At 36.0% G+C, this 16,789-nt stretch overlaps 1 protein-coding gene across 2 annotated transcripts in view; it reads left to right on the forward strand.

Moving 5' to 3' along the window:
* Positions 1–16,422, forward strand: part of LOC150090368 (pituitary tumor-transforming gene 1 protein-interacting protein-like) — a 59,569-nt gene extending 43,147 nt beyond the window's left edge. Inside the window, exons 6-7 of one of the 2 annotated variants that reach the window (XM_090389838.1) lie at positions 4,181–4,201; positions 14,579–16,422. In XM_090389838.1, the coding sequence (XP_090245964.1) occupies positions 4,181–4,201; positions 14,579–14,622 (65 nt within the window). In that variant the 3' untranslated portion in view covers positions 14,623–16,422. The remainder of the gene's footprint in view (positions 1–4,180; positions 4,202–14,578) is intronic. The other variant, XM_090389839.1, reaches the window with a different exon arrangement.
* The last annotated feature ends 367 nt before the right edge of the window (positions 16,423–16,789 follow it).

The following is a 16,789-nucleotide window of genomic DNA, read 5'->3' on the forward strand; positions in this document are numbered from 1 at the left end:
GTGCTAAGAATCTCTGGGTACGACCAGGCTGCCATGCACGGAAACTGAACTTGGCCTGTTATAACGTAAGAACACTCATCGGCGAAGACAGGATATTGGAGCTGGAAAAGGAATTAGAAAATGTGAATTGGAATATCATCGGTTTGGCTGAAACAAGAAGAAGAAATGAATCACTTAAGTTTATCAAGTGGAAATCTGCTGTACACCAATGGAAACAGTGAAAGGAGTGAAGGTGGAGTTGGGTTTCTGGTCCATAAAGATTTTAAAAACAACATTTTGGAATTCAAAAGTACATCACCAAGAGTGTCAAGACTAATACTCAAGATTTCTAAGAGATACCAGCTAAAGATTATAATGATTTATGCACCAACATCGAGCCATGATGATGAAGAGGTTGAAGAAATGTACACCGAAATTGAGAGTCTTCTAGATGAGCAGAAAACCCATTACACTATTATTATGGGAGACTTCAATGCTAAGGTTGGAAAAAGACAAAACAGTGCAGAAAGGGGAACTATAGGAAATTTTGGAATTGGTGAAAGAAATGAAAGAGGTGAAAGACTTGTGGAATTTGCAGAATCTCAAGGACTGTCAGTAATGAACACTTTTTTCAAGAAAAGGGTGAACAGAAAGTGGACATGGAAGAATCCAAATGGATTAACAACTAATGAAATCGACTTCATCCTCACTAACAGAAGATATATTGTGAATGATGTTACCGTCCTGAATAAGGTAAATGATGGAAGTGATCACAGAATGGTAAGATGTACACTTGATATAGATGTAGGAAAGGAAAAAACTGGCTCGAGTAAATAATACAAAGGTCTTTGAGATAACAGAAGAGGAGTAAAAGCAGAATGTACTGGAACTTAAGAACAAGTTTGAGCTTCTACAGACTAATCAGGACCAAGATATCGACGAGGAATATTACAACTTTCTGATAGTGATAAAGCCCAAGAAACCTATAAGGAAAAAGAAATCCAATGAAGAAAAAATTAGTCAAGAAACACTTGTTATGATGAACCAAAGGCGAAAAATGAAGAGCAAGATAAATACTGACAAGAAAAAATTTGAGTATACGGAGTTATGCAAAGCCATTAGAAAGGGACTCAGAGAGGGCATAAGATTTAACACAAGAAAAGTAGAACAAGCATTAAGGGAAAACAAAGGATTTAAATCAGCAGCCATGAGCAGTAATACAGAAAGACAAATGATACTGAAAATGAAGAATAGCGATGGTGTACTTATAAACAGCAGAGAAGGCATAATTCAAATAGCAGAAGACTACTATAGAGAATTATACAAGGAGCAGGGGAATGATGCCAGCAGTGGGGAAGATGGATTGCACATGAGGTAGAACATGCATTGAAGAAAATGAAGAATCAGAAAGCCCCGGGGGAAGATGAAGTTACTGTAGAGTTGTTAAAATTGGGAGGAAGAGACATAACACAAAAACTGGCAAGGCTCTTCACAAAGTGCATTAGAAAAGGTGTGACACCTAAGCAGTGGAATAATGCAATCATAGTTTTGCTGCATAAGAAAGGAGATAAATCAGAAATTGGAAATTATAGACCAATTAGCTTGTTATCCCACATCTACAAGTTGTTCACAAGGGTCATTACTAACAGATTAGAAAGAATACTTGATGAGAATCAACCGAAAGAGCAAGCTGTCTTTAGGACAGGATTCTCAACTATGGATCACCATCATGTAATATCACAGCTAATGGAGAAAGCAAATGAATATAAAACCCCATTATGCCTGGCATTTGTGGATTATGAAAAGGCATTTGACTCCATTAAATTTAAAATTGAGAAAGGAGTTCGACAAGGAGATACAATATCTCCGAAGCTGTTTACTGCTGCCCTTGAGGAAGCTTTCAGAAGATTAGACTGGTCGCAGAAAGGAGTCAGTGTGAACGGAGAGTATCTAAACCACTTACGATTTGCTGATGACATTGTGGTCATAAGCCATGATCCCAAAGAATTAGAGGAAAATCTTAATCAGTTATGCACAGCTAGTAAGGATTTTGGACTAAAGATGAATATGGCTAAAACAAAAGTAATGATGAACAAGTATGCCACAGAAAGGGAAATAATGATTGAAGGAGCAGTAATTGAAAAGGTGGAGTCATATACTTATCTGGGACAAGTTATTAGCTGTAATAATGATAAATGGCTGGAAGTCAAGAGAAGAATAAATTTTGGATGGATAGCATTCAGGAAATATAGTCACATACTGAGGAGCAATATCCCAGTTTGTCTGAAACGTAAAATAATGAACCAATGTATACTCCCCACCATGACTTATGGAAGTGAAACTTGGGCACTCACCAAAAGAATGGAAGAGAAGCTGAGAACTACACAGCGATGAATGGAACGAATCATATTGGGAATCAGACTGTTAGATAAGAAGAGAAACACATGGATTAGGCAACAAACTCAAGTAAAGGGCATTCTTATCAAAACTAAAGAACTAAAATGGTCTTGGGCAGGACTCATAACTCGAAGACATGATGACAGATGGACTAAGAAAATAACAGAATGGTATCCAAGAGGAGCTAGAAGAAAACCTGGAAGACAAAGGCGGAGATGGATAGATGAAATTCATGAGTTTGTGGGTAGTAAATGGATGTCCAGTGCTCAAAACAGAAGGAACTGGAAAGTTGCTGGAGAGGCCTTCATCCTGCAGTGGATTGAAAATGGCTGATGATAATGACTTTAATATACTTAGTCATTATAATTCAGTACATAAGAAGTCCTTGAACTTACAGTTAGTTTGTTAGAACATTGTTAACCATGTGATACAGACTACAATAAGTGCAAAGGGGCTGTAGGCACCTTGGATCGCATGGTGGGAGAATATACATTGGCCAACGCATAACATGGCCAGTGTTATGGGAACATAACACAGTGTTGTGTTACGCTCCCATAACACTAAGCATTAACCATTGGCGCCTCCGTAGCCAGGTGGGAAGGAGCAACAGTGCGTAGCACACGCTTCTTGATTAGACCGGGGTTCGAGCCTGTCACCACCAAATACGGAGGATGTGGAAAGGTCAGGGAATGACCACCGCATATCCCGGAGCAATATGGCCTTAGTTGCTAATGCTCCTAAAAACCAAAAAAAAAAAAAAAAAAAAACAACAACATTAACCATTGGTGATATTTTTCAAAATTCTGAATTTGGCAGCAGTCAATGGATTTGTTCTGTACACAAAGAAATATGAAGATTACGAAAGAGGTAAACTTTTAGAAGACGCTTATTCCTTGAAGAATTAGGAATGAATTTGGTAAACCACTAAGAGCTGCGCATTCTGAAGAACGGCTATCCAAATACATTAAAAATGCTATTAGTATGAATTTGGAAATTGAGAATGCCGAGGAAAAACAGGAACCATGTGGACAAAAAAAAAACCATTTGGAACTGGTGCAAAACGCACTCGCTGTACTGCATGCCCCAGGAACCTTGATAAGAAAACCATGAAAAAATGTAAGTGCAATCGGTTTGTTTACAGGAACCATGGCACTATAATATAGTCAACAATATGCCAATCATGCAGTAACCAGAACAACTAATTTCAGTTCAGTGGAATGCATATCTACTGAAACTAGTTGATGTTACAGAACTGTTTCATTACCAGTATTTAACTTAGCAGCTATGTTTGGTTTTATTTTTTTATGTGTTTTTTCTACTAATAAACATTTATGTAGCTTTGCATTGCATTTTATTTCATATACTTAGTAAATAGAAAATATTTATTGCTGGGGTCACTTAATAACCCCACCTGGTTGTTCTCATTATATTTTTGATGTGGTCATCAGAGGGTTAGCATATCACATGATGGGAAAAGTCATAGTGTTGACTGTGTAAAATATTCATGATATCAAATGTCAAGATCAAGAAAAAAATTGTTGGTGTTTGTTTTCTAGACTACAGGTTTTACATAGTGTTTCTATTAGTTAACTGTTTAAATTTATCTGAGTTCTGAAGGTTAGGAAATGGGAGTGGTATAACATGAACATTAATTCCTGTGTTTCTTAAGTCTACAAATGTGTATACTGTTAATGACTAAATTTTATCACTGGTGTTATCACATCTGAATGTATCATTTAATCTTATAATTAAAGTGTTTAAAGTTATTAACACTTTAAGTAACCAACTCTGACTTTTCTTCCAGGTCTTTTACTTGATGCCTCAGGTAAAGCACATACTTGTTATTTTGTGTGTGTTCTAAACAGGTGCATGAGAACAATATTTATACACTTTATTATTTCTAGAATTTGATTATGATATGTATGAAATGTCTTGAAAAATTCAAGGCAAACTATATTTTTGTATAGGGCTTAGCTGATCTTAGGATTACATTCCTAAAGATTAGCAAGCTTAAAAGCTTTTCAGAAAAATCATGGCTAAGAACCTGCCTTGCAAGATATTCCATATAAAATATATTTTGATATTAATATATTTTATAAGTACTGACTGACCATTGATTTTATCAGTACTATAATAAACTGAAATGTTGCAGTTGTCAAGTTATGTATTGTTATGCTTATTGCTTTGCATTTGTAAGATGATGGGTTGTGTTTATTAGTTGTGCTAGTATTTTAATAGTGATTGTATAATTTTTGAATAATATTGTTTTAAATTTTTGTTTATCTCCCAACATGAACATCCAGTTATTATGAAGGTAACTTTCTGTAGGATGTGTAACATTTTAAATTAAAATATTGACTACATGTATTTTAATGTAGAATAGTATAATTTGATGATATACTATTAATTCTTTCATGAGTACATACAGTGATCTACATATTTCATATATGGGCACAGGGGAATGCATGCCTAGATCTGTGTTTTTAAGGTATAAAATGTATCTATTAATGTATGAATTGTCTTGGAATTTTTCCAGTATGTGCTGCATTCTCTTATCTGTGTTTCAAAATAAAGTCTGTAATAAAGGTATTACAGATATCTATAATAAAAGATATCTATAATAAATATACATTTATTATAGATTGCAGCAACAAAAATGGTTTTGAAATTGGAGAAGAGATTGCATCTGTTAATTCAGTTCTTGAATTTTTGGCTTAAAAAGCCAAAATTGAAGAATAAAATTGAACCTAGGATAAACTGAATCAAGTGATACATAAATATTTAAATTTTTTTTTTCACCAACTTTGCCTTCCCATTCCTTCTAATAATTCATCCAGATCTTTTTATTAAACTATCCACTTCCACAATACTAGATGGAAGTTTATTCCAACAACTTCTTTGGCTGAATGCAAATTTACATGTTATTTTTCAATCATCCTTCTTCAACTTAAATTTATGTCCCCTTGTTTCTGTCATCTGAGAAAGAGTATAAAGATGTCATCAACATGTAGTTTACTTGACTCTTTTAAAGCCTTATACATTTCACTTAGGTCACCGTGCAGATGCCTCTTTTCCAGAGGCTGCAGTTAACAGAATCCAAGACTTCTGTGGTAAGAATATCCTTTTGTGTCCCTAACCAATCTTGTTGCTCTTCTTTGCACCTTTTACAACAGATCTATATCCTTCTTAAATGAGGTTTACAAATCTTTGTGCATACAGATGTGATCTAACAATGGCTTTATATAATGGGATAATCACCTCGTTGTCACTGCTAGAAAATTTCCTGTATATGACTGACAGAGCCCCATGAGCAGCCTTCTTTTGTATAATGTAGGCAGCAGAAATGAGACACCGAAAGAATGGTAGAGAACCATACCAAAAAAAAAGTGTTTATTGTAAATTTCTTAGAAAATAAAATCTGATCTAATTGCAGGAAGAGTGCTCATTTTCTTTAAGACTTATTTATATAAGGAGAAATATTTTATGCTTGGATGTAATGAAAGTACAGGAACTCCCTGACTTACATAAGAGTTGCTTTCTGTGGAACGCTGCGTAAGTCGGAATTTCCCCAATGCTTGTGCAGCACTTGCAATGGCGCCTCCGTAGCCAGGTGGGAAGGAGCAGCAGTGCGTAGCACACGCTTCTTGATTAGACCGGGGTTCGAGCCCGTCACCACCAAATACGGAGGATGCGGAAAGGTCAGGGATTGACCACCGCATATCCCGGAGCAATATGGCCTTAGTTGCTAATGCTCCTAAATAACAAACAAATAGAAATAGAACCAGCACTTGCATCTGTTCTCGCTGAATTCATTGAATCAAAAAATAAATGTTTGATGAACATGTAAATAGAATTATTTATTGTATTTATTCAATTTTTTATCTCATATCAGATTTATATTTTTATCAGACAGGAAAAATTACAAAAGCATGCAATTTAAAAAAATTTCAAAATTATAAAATTACAAAAAAGAGAGCAGACAAGCACAATGTCAGTAAGTTTTACCTCTAGAGAATTGTTGCCAGAATTGACGTCTTCAGCTGGTAAGTACACCACTGTGGAGATTTAGGAGGGGTCGGCCACCCAACCTTATGAAAGAACATATTAAGGAATGACTGGACGGTGACTTTTTTCTTTTCATCGTAGATTTTTTTTGTAGCAAGCAAGCATATCATTCACCCCTCTGTTAATTTTTAAGAATCGTTCGCTGTCAGGATCCATCTTTTCAAACCTATCCATTGCTGATGCAATTTCACGAAATGCATTGCCATCCCTCTGGTGGTGAAGCATCTTGACTCCTCATTTGGTTCATCTTGAGCTTAGTCAGCTTTTTTTTTTATATACTTAAAGTAAATTTTAAAATTATTAATTTCATTATAGCTTATAAATAGAAATAAGTAACCATTCAGCTCTATAATCAGAGCTTTCCACGTGTGTATTTGACATGTAGAATGTGACACGTTCAGGTTCCTCTCAGTTTTGCATTCCATGATATTTATGAGGGAGTAGCATTTTTGTACACTTACTACTCTCTTTTTTTCAAACGATGATATTCTTAGAAATGACTACAACTGTCCATGCAGTCAACATAAAGTAACTAATATTGTTTTTAATCAGATAACATTATGCATTAGGTAGATCCATTATCCATTAAAAACTTGAGGCATTGCTGTGACTTTTCATAACTTATTGGTTCTTTAATCAGATAGCAGGTAGCCCTATTAGCAACCTTGTGTTGAGCTGAGTTTGAACATCCATGTAGCATAAGTATGGATGTTCAAACTCAGCTCCATTCAGAAATTTTTTTCTGATCCACTGCTTGTCTGCTCTTTAGATTCACAACATTCATTCACTGCTCAACACAAGGTTACTAATAGATCGCCCTTCTGTCTAATGATGGAAGCAGTAAGTTCTGAAACCAGTCACAACAGTGCCCCGAGTTTTTAACGGATATTGGATTTTCCTAATCAGTGATGTTTTCTGATTAAAAATGATATTAGATACTTTAGGTTAGTTCTTGAATTTATTTAAGTTATCAACTTTCACAAGGACAGATGGAAGTTTGTTCTAGCAATCAACCACTTGCTGGCTAAAGACAAATTTTCACACATCTATTCTGCAAGACTTTCCTCAGTTTGAATTTATGCCCCTTCAAGTGCATAATCTGAGCAAGAGGAAGAATCCCATCAGCACTGAGTTTGCTCAAGCCATTCAGCCCTAAACACCTCAATCACATTACCTCGCAGATGCCTAGTCTCCAGATACTGCAATTTGCAGAATGATTGAAGCCTTTCTTTGTAAGAGCACATCCCCTTTGTTTCCCTCACAAATCTTATTGCCCTTCTCTGTACTCATTCCAGAAGCTCTACATCCTTCCTAAAACGAGGCCTCCAGGCCTGTATACAGGACTGAAGATGTGGCCTGATCATTGCCTTATACAATAGGACAGTCATGTCCTAATCCCTGCTAGCAAAATTTGTGTATATCATTAACAAGACCCCTTGTAGCCTATCTACACTGCTCAGAAAACTTCATATCTGGTTGCACAGATATGACTGTGAAGAGACATGAGAGGTGTAGCATAAGTGGGAGGTCACTCCGCAGCCGCTGGTGAAATACCACTACTTTCATTGTTTCTTTACTGACTCGGTGGTCGACCTCAAACCAGACGAGACGACCCGCTGAATTTAAGCATATAAATAAGCGGAGGAAAAGAAACCAACAGGGATTCCCCTAGTAACGGCAAGCAAATGGGGAAGAGACCAGTGCCGAATTAGGGTAAATGATTCATTTACCCTAAGTGTAGTACCACACAGTTGGTATGTTACTCTGGGGTTACTGCTAACTGCATGCAATACTTTGCATTTGTCAATGTTAAACTTCAGTTGCCACTTCTCAGCTTGTCAGCTTAACTTTTCTAGATCCTGTTGGTGTAGCAAAATGTCATTAACAACCCTGTCAACTTTTGTATCATCTGCAAACTTGGATATTATGCCTGATTTCATCAATATCATTGATAAATACAGAAAACAAAAATGGGCGGAACACTGGGGAACTCCATTAATAACATTAGTCCATAAAGAGCATTGTTTCGTACTCTTTCTTCCACTTTACCATCCATTTAGGGGTAGAATTTTCTTCAGCCTGGTCTGTACTTGTTAACAGGAGAGACAGCTTCTACAGGGATGGGATACACTTAAATAGAATGGGTGCAAGAATATTTGCTGATGCTATCGAGGCAGTGTTAGGTGGGTCGGAAAACTGCTAGCTCGGGAGGATACACAGACTAATATAACAACAAGGTGAAAGAGATTCTTGCACTGCTTCTATTGGAATGAGCAGCAGCCTGGAAAACAAGATGCAGGGTATTTCAGACTGCTGGGAGTCATTGCAGTACAAGTAATCACATGGGTTGTGCTAGGATACCTAAGAATAGAACAGGTGCATGTATACACCAGTGCTAGGAGTTTGGTAAATATATTTGATGAATTTGAGGTATTGCTCAAAACATCAAAGGCAGTTATTGTTGGGATATCAGAGACGTAGTGTCACACAGATATAAGGAATGCAGAATTCGAATTTGGGGAGTACAATGTGTATAGACAGGATAGGAAGGGGGAGGGGTTATGCTATTGGTTAAGAAACACATAAAATCTAAGGAAGTAAAGCCAGTCAACATCGCTGGACAGTGCAGTGTCAAGTCAGTTTGGTGTCACATAAGCATTGGGAGATCAAAATTGAGAGTAGGAGTGTGTTATAGGATCAATGACTCTGATGAGTCATTATAATGGGGGATTCTTATTTCCCAGATATTGACTGGAATTTGTGGGTTGGTCACTCACACACTAGCAAGGCTTTTGTGGATTTTTTGGATGATTGTTTTCTACATCAGCATGTTTGGGAGGCAACTAGATGGAGTAATACTTTTGATCTGATTATCAGTAGTGATTCTTCATGCATTAAGAATCTGCAGATAAAGCACCAGTAGGCAGCGATCACAGTGTGCTGAAGTCAGATTTACTCAACGAGGTAACGACCATCAGGGGTAAAAGGAAGGGTTTTTGCTTTCGTAAAGGCGACTACGGTGGTCTGAGACGGTATTTAAATTCTATGCGGTGGGACCAACTGATGATGTTACCAACAGCAAATTCAAAATGGGAAGCATTCAAAGAATTTATCTTAGAAGCTACTAGGCTTTACATACCAACTAAGAAATATTGTTCAGGGTTTAGGCCTAAATGGATTTCAGATGAACTAATGAGACATATGGCAGAGAAGAAAAATGCATGGGATACATATAAATTAATGGGTGACATTGGAAGCCTATGATAGATATAATGAAGGTAATGAAAATTCAGATTATGAGAAATCTTTGGCAAAGGATGCAAAGGAAAACAGCAAAGAGTTCTTTACCTATGTAAACTCTAGAAGGAAAGGGATGAATCAGATTGGTCTGCTGGATATTGATTGTTCAGCTGTTGATGATCCTGCTCAGGTTGCTAACAAACTAAATGAATATTTTGCATCGACATTCACACATGAGGAGTTATTCAGTGAGGGGAATACCAGAGGTGAATTAAACTCTGGCAGTGAGCTAGATGATTTTGTAATAACTGAGAGGAAAGTGGAGGAGAAATTGTTGAAGATAAGCATAAAAAAGGCACACAGGGTGGATGGATCTATCCAGTTATATTAAAGGAGGTAGCAAACCATTAGCCATAATTATGAGAGCTTCCTTGGACTCAGGGGAGGTACCCATAGACTGGAGATGTGCAAATGTAACCCCAATTCACAAAGCAGGATCAAGGGGCGACACAAGTATTTATAGACCTGTTAGTTTAACTTCTGTTCCAGGAAAATTAATGGAGGCAGTGGTTAAAGAAGCACTGCAAGATCATCTAGACAAGACTTCAGTTATAGCTTGGACACAGCATTAGTTTGTTAAGGGAACATCTTGTCTGACCAATTTGATTGGATACTATGATGTAGTCACAAAGGAACTGGATGCAAAGAATAATTTTGATATCGTATATATTTGGATTTGGATCTTAGAAAGGCTTTTGATACTGTTGCACATGGAAGACTGCTGTACAAATTGGAGCAGTGTGGCATTGGAGGCAGATTGCTGCTATGGATAAAAGAATGGTTGAATGGGAGAAGACAGAGTGGTAACGAATGGACACAGCTCATCGTGGTGTAATGTTATTAGTGGAGTCCCTCATGGTTCAATATTAGTATTAGTATTAGTATTAGTAACGGCCGTATGGTGCAAGAAAGCCTATGGCTTATGCTGCACCAGCCAAAAAAAAAAAAAAAAAAAAAAAAAAAAATCCGAACAAAACAATGATAAAAACAAAAATTAAATAAATAAATAATAATAATTAATAAAGAAATAAAAATAATAAAATGAAATTAAAAATTAAATAAAAAGGAAATTAATCCTATCATCCTATGCGCTTCCCTTACCCGAAAGTACTATCCAGATGACCTTTGAATTTCCCCAAACTGTCGGCCTCTACCACCCATGAAGGCAACTTGTTCCAGTAATTTATAACTCGCTGGCTAAAATAAAACTTCCTGCAGTCCAATCTAAACATTTCCCCGCGTAACTTGAATTTATGTCCCCTAGTTCTAGCATCATTTATAATCTTGAAAATTTTGTCCTCATTCAGTTTACTGATGCCTCTCAGAGCCTTAAACACCTCAATCAAATCTCCTCTAAGGTGTCTAGTTTCCAAACTCTGCAACCCACATATTCGAAGTCTTTCTTCATAAGAACGCCCTTTTGCCGATCTCACCAGGCGAGTTACCCTTCTTTGCACCCTTTCAAGAAGCTCGATGTCTTTCTTTAGGTGCGGTCTCCATACTTGAACATTGGGTCCATTGAATATTGGGTCCATTGTTCTTTTCTGTATTTATAAATGATATTGATGGTGGTATATCAAGCTTAAATTCCAAGTTTGCAGATGATACGAAGGTTGGCAGGGTTGTTAAAGACACTAATGACAGCGTACTGCTGCAACAGGATCTAGAAAAGTTGAGCAGATGGGCTGAGAGGTGGCAAATTGACAAATATAAAATACTACATATGGGAAGCAGTAACCCCAGAGTAACGTATCAACTCTGTGGTACTACACTGACAGTGGTAGAGAACGAAAAGGACCTGGGGGTAATGGTGCAGGCAGATATGAAGTTTTCTGAGCAGTGCATATGGTCTGCAAGAGTAGCTCATGGTATCTTGTAAATGATATACAGGAAATTTCTAGCATGGATAAGGAGGTGATTATCCCCTTGTATAAGGCAGTGGTCAGGCCACACCTTGAGTACTGTATACAGGTCTGGAGGCCTCATTTTAAGAAGGATGTAGAGCTGTTGGAACGAGTACAGAGAAGGGCAACAAGATTAGTGAATGGAACAAAGGGTTTTTCTTGCGAAGAAAGGCTTAAGATTTGCAAATTATAGTGTCTGGAGGCTAGGCGCCTGTAGGGTGATCTTATTGAGGTGTATAACGCCTTGAATGGTTTGAGCATGCTCACTGCTGGTGGGATTCTTCCTCTTGCTCAGAATAATCACCTGAGACGGCATAAGTTCAAATTGAGGAAAGTCAGATGTAGGATAGATGTGCGGAAGTTTGTCTTTAGACAGCGGGTAGAACAGGCTTCCTTTTTTGTTGTGGATGTTGATAGCCTAAATAAATTTAAGGCTGAGCTGGACTGGTATTTGGAACAAATGGGAGCACTTTTTTTTCTTTTTTGCTGACGCTGCATAAGCTTGCTTTCTTGCATCATATGCCTCTAGTAATGCTAATCCCCCTTTTTTTTATCCATAGCAGCAACATGCCCTTAATGCCACACTGCTCCAATTTATACAGCAGTATTTTATGTGCAATAGTATCCAAAGCTTCCTGAAATCTAAGTATATGATATCTGGTTCCTCTGTGACCATGTAGTAGTAGTAGTGGCATGTGAATCAAGAAAGCAAGTGTATGAGCTTATGCAGCATCAGCCAAAAAAAATTCACACAACCATTTCCTCTAAATGTTTGTCCAGTTCCTTCTTAAATTTATTTAACCTATCAACTTCCATAACGACAGATGGAAGTTTGTTCCAGTAATTAACCACCCGCTGGCTAAAGGCAAATTTCTGCACAGCTATTCTACATATGTCTTTTCTTAAATTGAATTTATGCTCCCTTAGATTCGTAATCCGAACAAGTGGAAGAATCCCTTCAGAATTCAGCGTGCTCAATCCATTCAAGGCCTTATACAACTCAATCAGATCACCGCACAGATGCCTAGTCTCCAGCCACTGCAATTTGCAGAACTTAAGCCTCTCTTGGGAAGAGGATCCCTTCATTCCCCTCACCAATCTTGTTGCCCTTCTCTGTACACACTCAAGCAAATCTACATCCTTCCTAAAATGAGGCCTCCAGACCTGTATGCAGTACTCAATGCATAGCCTGACCTTTGCATTATACAGAAGGACAATCACCTCCTTTTCCCTTTCAAGTTGGTCAGACAAGATTTCTCCTTAACAAATCATGCTGTGTCTGAACTATACAGTCTTGTTTAGATGCTCCTACATTACTTCTTTAACCAGTGACTCCATTATTTTCCTTGGAACAGAAGTTAAACTAATAGGCATGTAATTATTCCTGTCACTTGATCCCTCTTTCTGAATTGGGGATACATTTGTACATCTTTTGGGGATACACTCCACTAATAACATTAGTCAATGAAAAGCAGTGTCAACTGTTTACTGCTCTGTCTTCTCCCACTCAGCCAACCCCTTTTATCTATATTCAAGGAAGAACGAAAGGCTTTTGGAGCGAATGGATGGGTAGTATGGGAAGATTTTTTTTTTTTTTTTTGGCTGATGCTGTATGAGCTTGCTTTCTTGCCTCATATGCCTCAAACTAATGCTAATCTCCAGTCCATGGCACCTCCCCTGAATCCAAAGATGCTCTCCTGATTATGGGTTAGGGTTTGCTTACTTCCTTTGCTGCCTCCCTTAATATAATTGGATCAATCTTGTCCACTCCAGGTGCCTTTCGTATGTTTAACTTGAATAGTTTCTGTTCTACTTTGCTTGCAGTTATTACAAATTCTTTTAGCTCCCTGTTAATAAACTTCTGGCCTCCACTTCCCTAGAGAATTTCTCGTGTGAATGTAGATGCAAAATACCCATTCAGTTTGTCAGATACCCGAGCAGGATCATCAACAGTCGAACCATCAATATCAAGTGGATCAATCTGATTCATCCCCTTCCTTCTTGAGTTTACATAAGTAATGTCTTTGCTGTTTTTCTTTGCATCCTTCGCTGAAGATTTTTTGTAATCTGGCTTTGCTTGCCTAATTTCCTTTGTGACTTGATTACAGACTAGCTTATTGCCATAGGCTTCTGTGTTGTCTGATAATTTATATGTATCCCATGCATTTTTCTTCTCTGTAGCAAATCTCATTAGTGCATCTGACACACATTTAGGCCTCAGCCTTGAAAAATATTTCTTACTTGGTATGAAAAGACTTGTTGCTTCCATGATTAATACCTGGAATGCTTCCCATTTAAGGGAAGTATTCAAAGAATTTAAGGTTGACTATGTGGATCAGTTGTAGTTTTTAAAGAGCATGTCTGAATGCTGTCACTGCAAAGATCAGTGTCCCCCGATGGTAGACCAAATGTTAACATAGAGAAGCATTTGAAATGAATCCCTTTATTAGTTATAACATATAATGTTCCAAATTTAATTTTATTCCCCCACACCCTCCATTCATTCATTGTTCAAACTACAATTACAATTTAAAAATATTTTCATTAATATTTTAATTAGTGCCCAGATTCATTATCCTTTTGTATGAGGATTACTGCCTTGCCACTCCAACCTATTTTAATTGTATTATTGGAAGTTGGTCTCTCTCTCTTAACAGAATAAATTCCCTTTAAAATCATTTATGTAGTTTAATTAGTATCTTTATTTAATTAGTACCATTATCCTAGAAACGTTTTGAGTCTGGAGTTGGAATTGGGCACAAATTTATAGTTCTACTTCTTTTTGTAGCTGCCCTGTTAGTTGCAGCAACATTGTGTGTGTTATAAAAATAATTATATAATTGATAAAATCTATTAAGTGAAAAGCACAGTTTCATAAATGTTATGCATCAGAAAAATAAGTTAATAAATTTAATGTTTTTTATTACTTTCAGGGCTTATAAAGGAAGACAACCCTTACCAAAAATTTGATGCATGAACATATCTGTGAAAGGAATTTAAGTTCTATTGTCACTTTATTGTATTCTGTAATATTATGTATTATATATATAATTAGCACTCTTTTATATCATGATAGAGATTTAATTATTTTATTTTTGAAATTTCCAATAAAAGCTCACGACTGATTAATTGTAACTGTGGTTCCTTGAAGTACTTAAGTATTAAACTTGGAAAAAGAAACTGGTTACCTCTGTGTACTTTATATTCAAATGGCAGCATATGTGTGCTTCTGCAACTAGAGGGATACATGCATGATGTATGCAGGAAAAGAATGTTAGCATGTGCATGATGATGTGTAAAGTTAAAAGGTCCCACTGTGGTTTGGGTTGTTAGATGTGTATAATGAGTAATGTGTAGATCCCTTTATGCTTCGATACTGCTTTCCTATATTTGGAAAAGTGTTGTTTTTTAAAAATTATAGTTTGCTCTGAGGTCCATAGATTTGTTTTATTAATTCCAGAGGGATGTATATTGCAATTTATGAATATAATCCCGCGAATCTCAGCATAATAATGAATAGAACCCTGTTTTAAGGGTTAAAAAATTTAACTTATTATCTGGTGGCACTAATAAGAATTGAAACTATCTTTAATGTGTTTTAGGATACTGCCAGTTGGAATGCAGCAGTTAAACAGAATAATATTGCATTAAGATACATAAAATAACTAAACAATAAATTATAAGTATTAGTGTCTGATTAGTGTAAGTATTATTCAAATGAGGATTTCAAAAGCAGTTTCTTACATTTTTATATATTTGTGAAAAGGAAGAAATTGTGTAAGGACAGTTTTAGAAATAGAGTATTTGTTGAAGCAGTTTAACTTTTTTTTAAAACTTAAAACTCTTCAAAAAATTAAGTGCAAACCTATTCATGAATGTATATTGACTGGTGTTTGATAGATAGTATTTTTGAAATTTCAGATTTTATTAAACATACTGTATTTACATGAAGGTGTAGAACTTTCCATTTACTTATTACAAACTAGTTTGGATCAATTAGCCCTTAGTCGTATGGGGTTAGTGTGACTTCAATTATTTTATTTATTTTTTTTTTTTTTTGCAAATGGAAAGCAACATGAATATATCCCCCACTACCACCACCTTATCTACCATTAAGTCACGCCTTTCCATTAATACATTCCAACCCCTTCCTTAAGACTGATGTTACTAAATAGAGGCACACTGACTGCATGGAGCTAAGGGTAAAATTGAAATTGTAGGTTGTTTTAAAGAAAAATTGACATTTTTCTTGAGGATCAAACTAAAAAAATAAGTGATTTTATCCATATCTTGTTGTCCAGTGAGAAAAAATGTTTAACGTGGACATAGTACTTTTTCATAATCCATGTGGAGTAGTACAGAAGACATCTCTAATTTTGAAGTTAGTTTTACTCTAGAGAATGAACTGGTCTGTAAATGAGATTATAAATTATACCAGTGTTTTATATTATATAGAATTTCTAAATGTGTTCTGTTTTCTTTCATGTATTAGATCATAGATATCATCAACTGGGATTAGCCAAGTAAAATCTTGGAGGCTATTTGCATGTTGAAACTTAATAAGGAACATTTTATTTACATAACTGTTTGAAACTAAAAGATTTATTTATCCTCCTTATGTTAAAATACTATGTAATACAATGTTAGGATTGACATTAATCCAAAATTTTGATATCTATCTTTGTTTTTTCCACACTACAATAATGGTGAAAGAAATGATTTTGAAAGCAAAAGTTTAGCTTTCCTTCCCCCAGTACTTATACTGAATTATTCTGTAAAATTAAGATTTTTTTTTTTTTTCCCAATCTTAGAAGATATGTTCCTATTTTTTTTTTTTTTTTTATATTCTGTAACCCATTGTATACATATTGTGCACATTTAAATTTCAGCAATAAATGTATCTATTTGTAAATGTGAATTAATAAAATTTTATCTGGATGTATCAGTGTCATTACCTGTATAGCTTAGCATGCATGTTATTGATGTACAAGGTGATAAAAAAAAAAACTTTGGGAATGGAACTAATATTTGCAAGTGATGAAGCTTACCAGCTATTTGGATGGATTTCTTTTGTAGTATTATCCATACACTGTATGAACTTATTCCACAACTTCTGTGACTTCTGGTAGCATTCCTGATAAGCT

This window comes from Mastigoproctus giganteus, chromosome 2, assembly GCF_048544385.1.
Source record: "Mastigoproctus giganteus isolate SK-2022 chromosome 2, ASM4854438v1, whole genome shotgun sequence".
NCBI lineage: Eukaryota > Metazoa > Arthropoda > Arachnida > Uropygi > Thelyphonidae > Mastigoproctus > Mastigoproctus giganteus.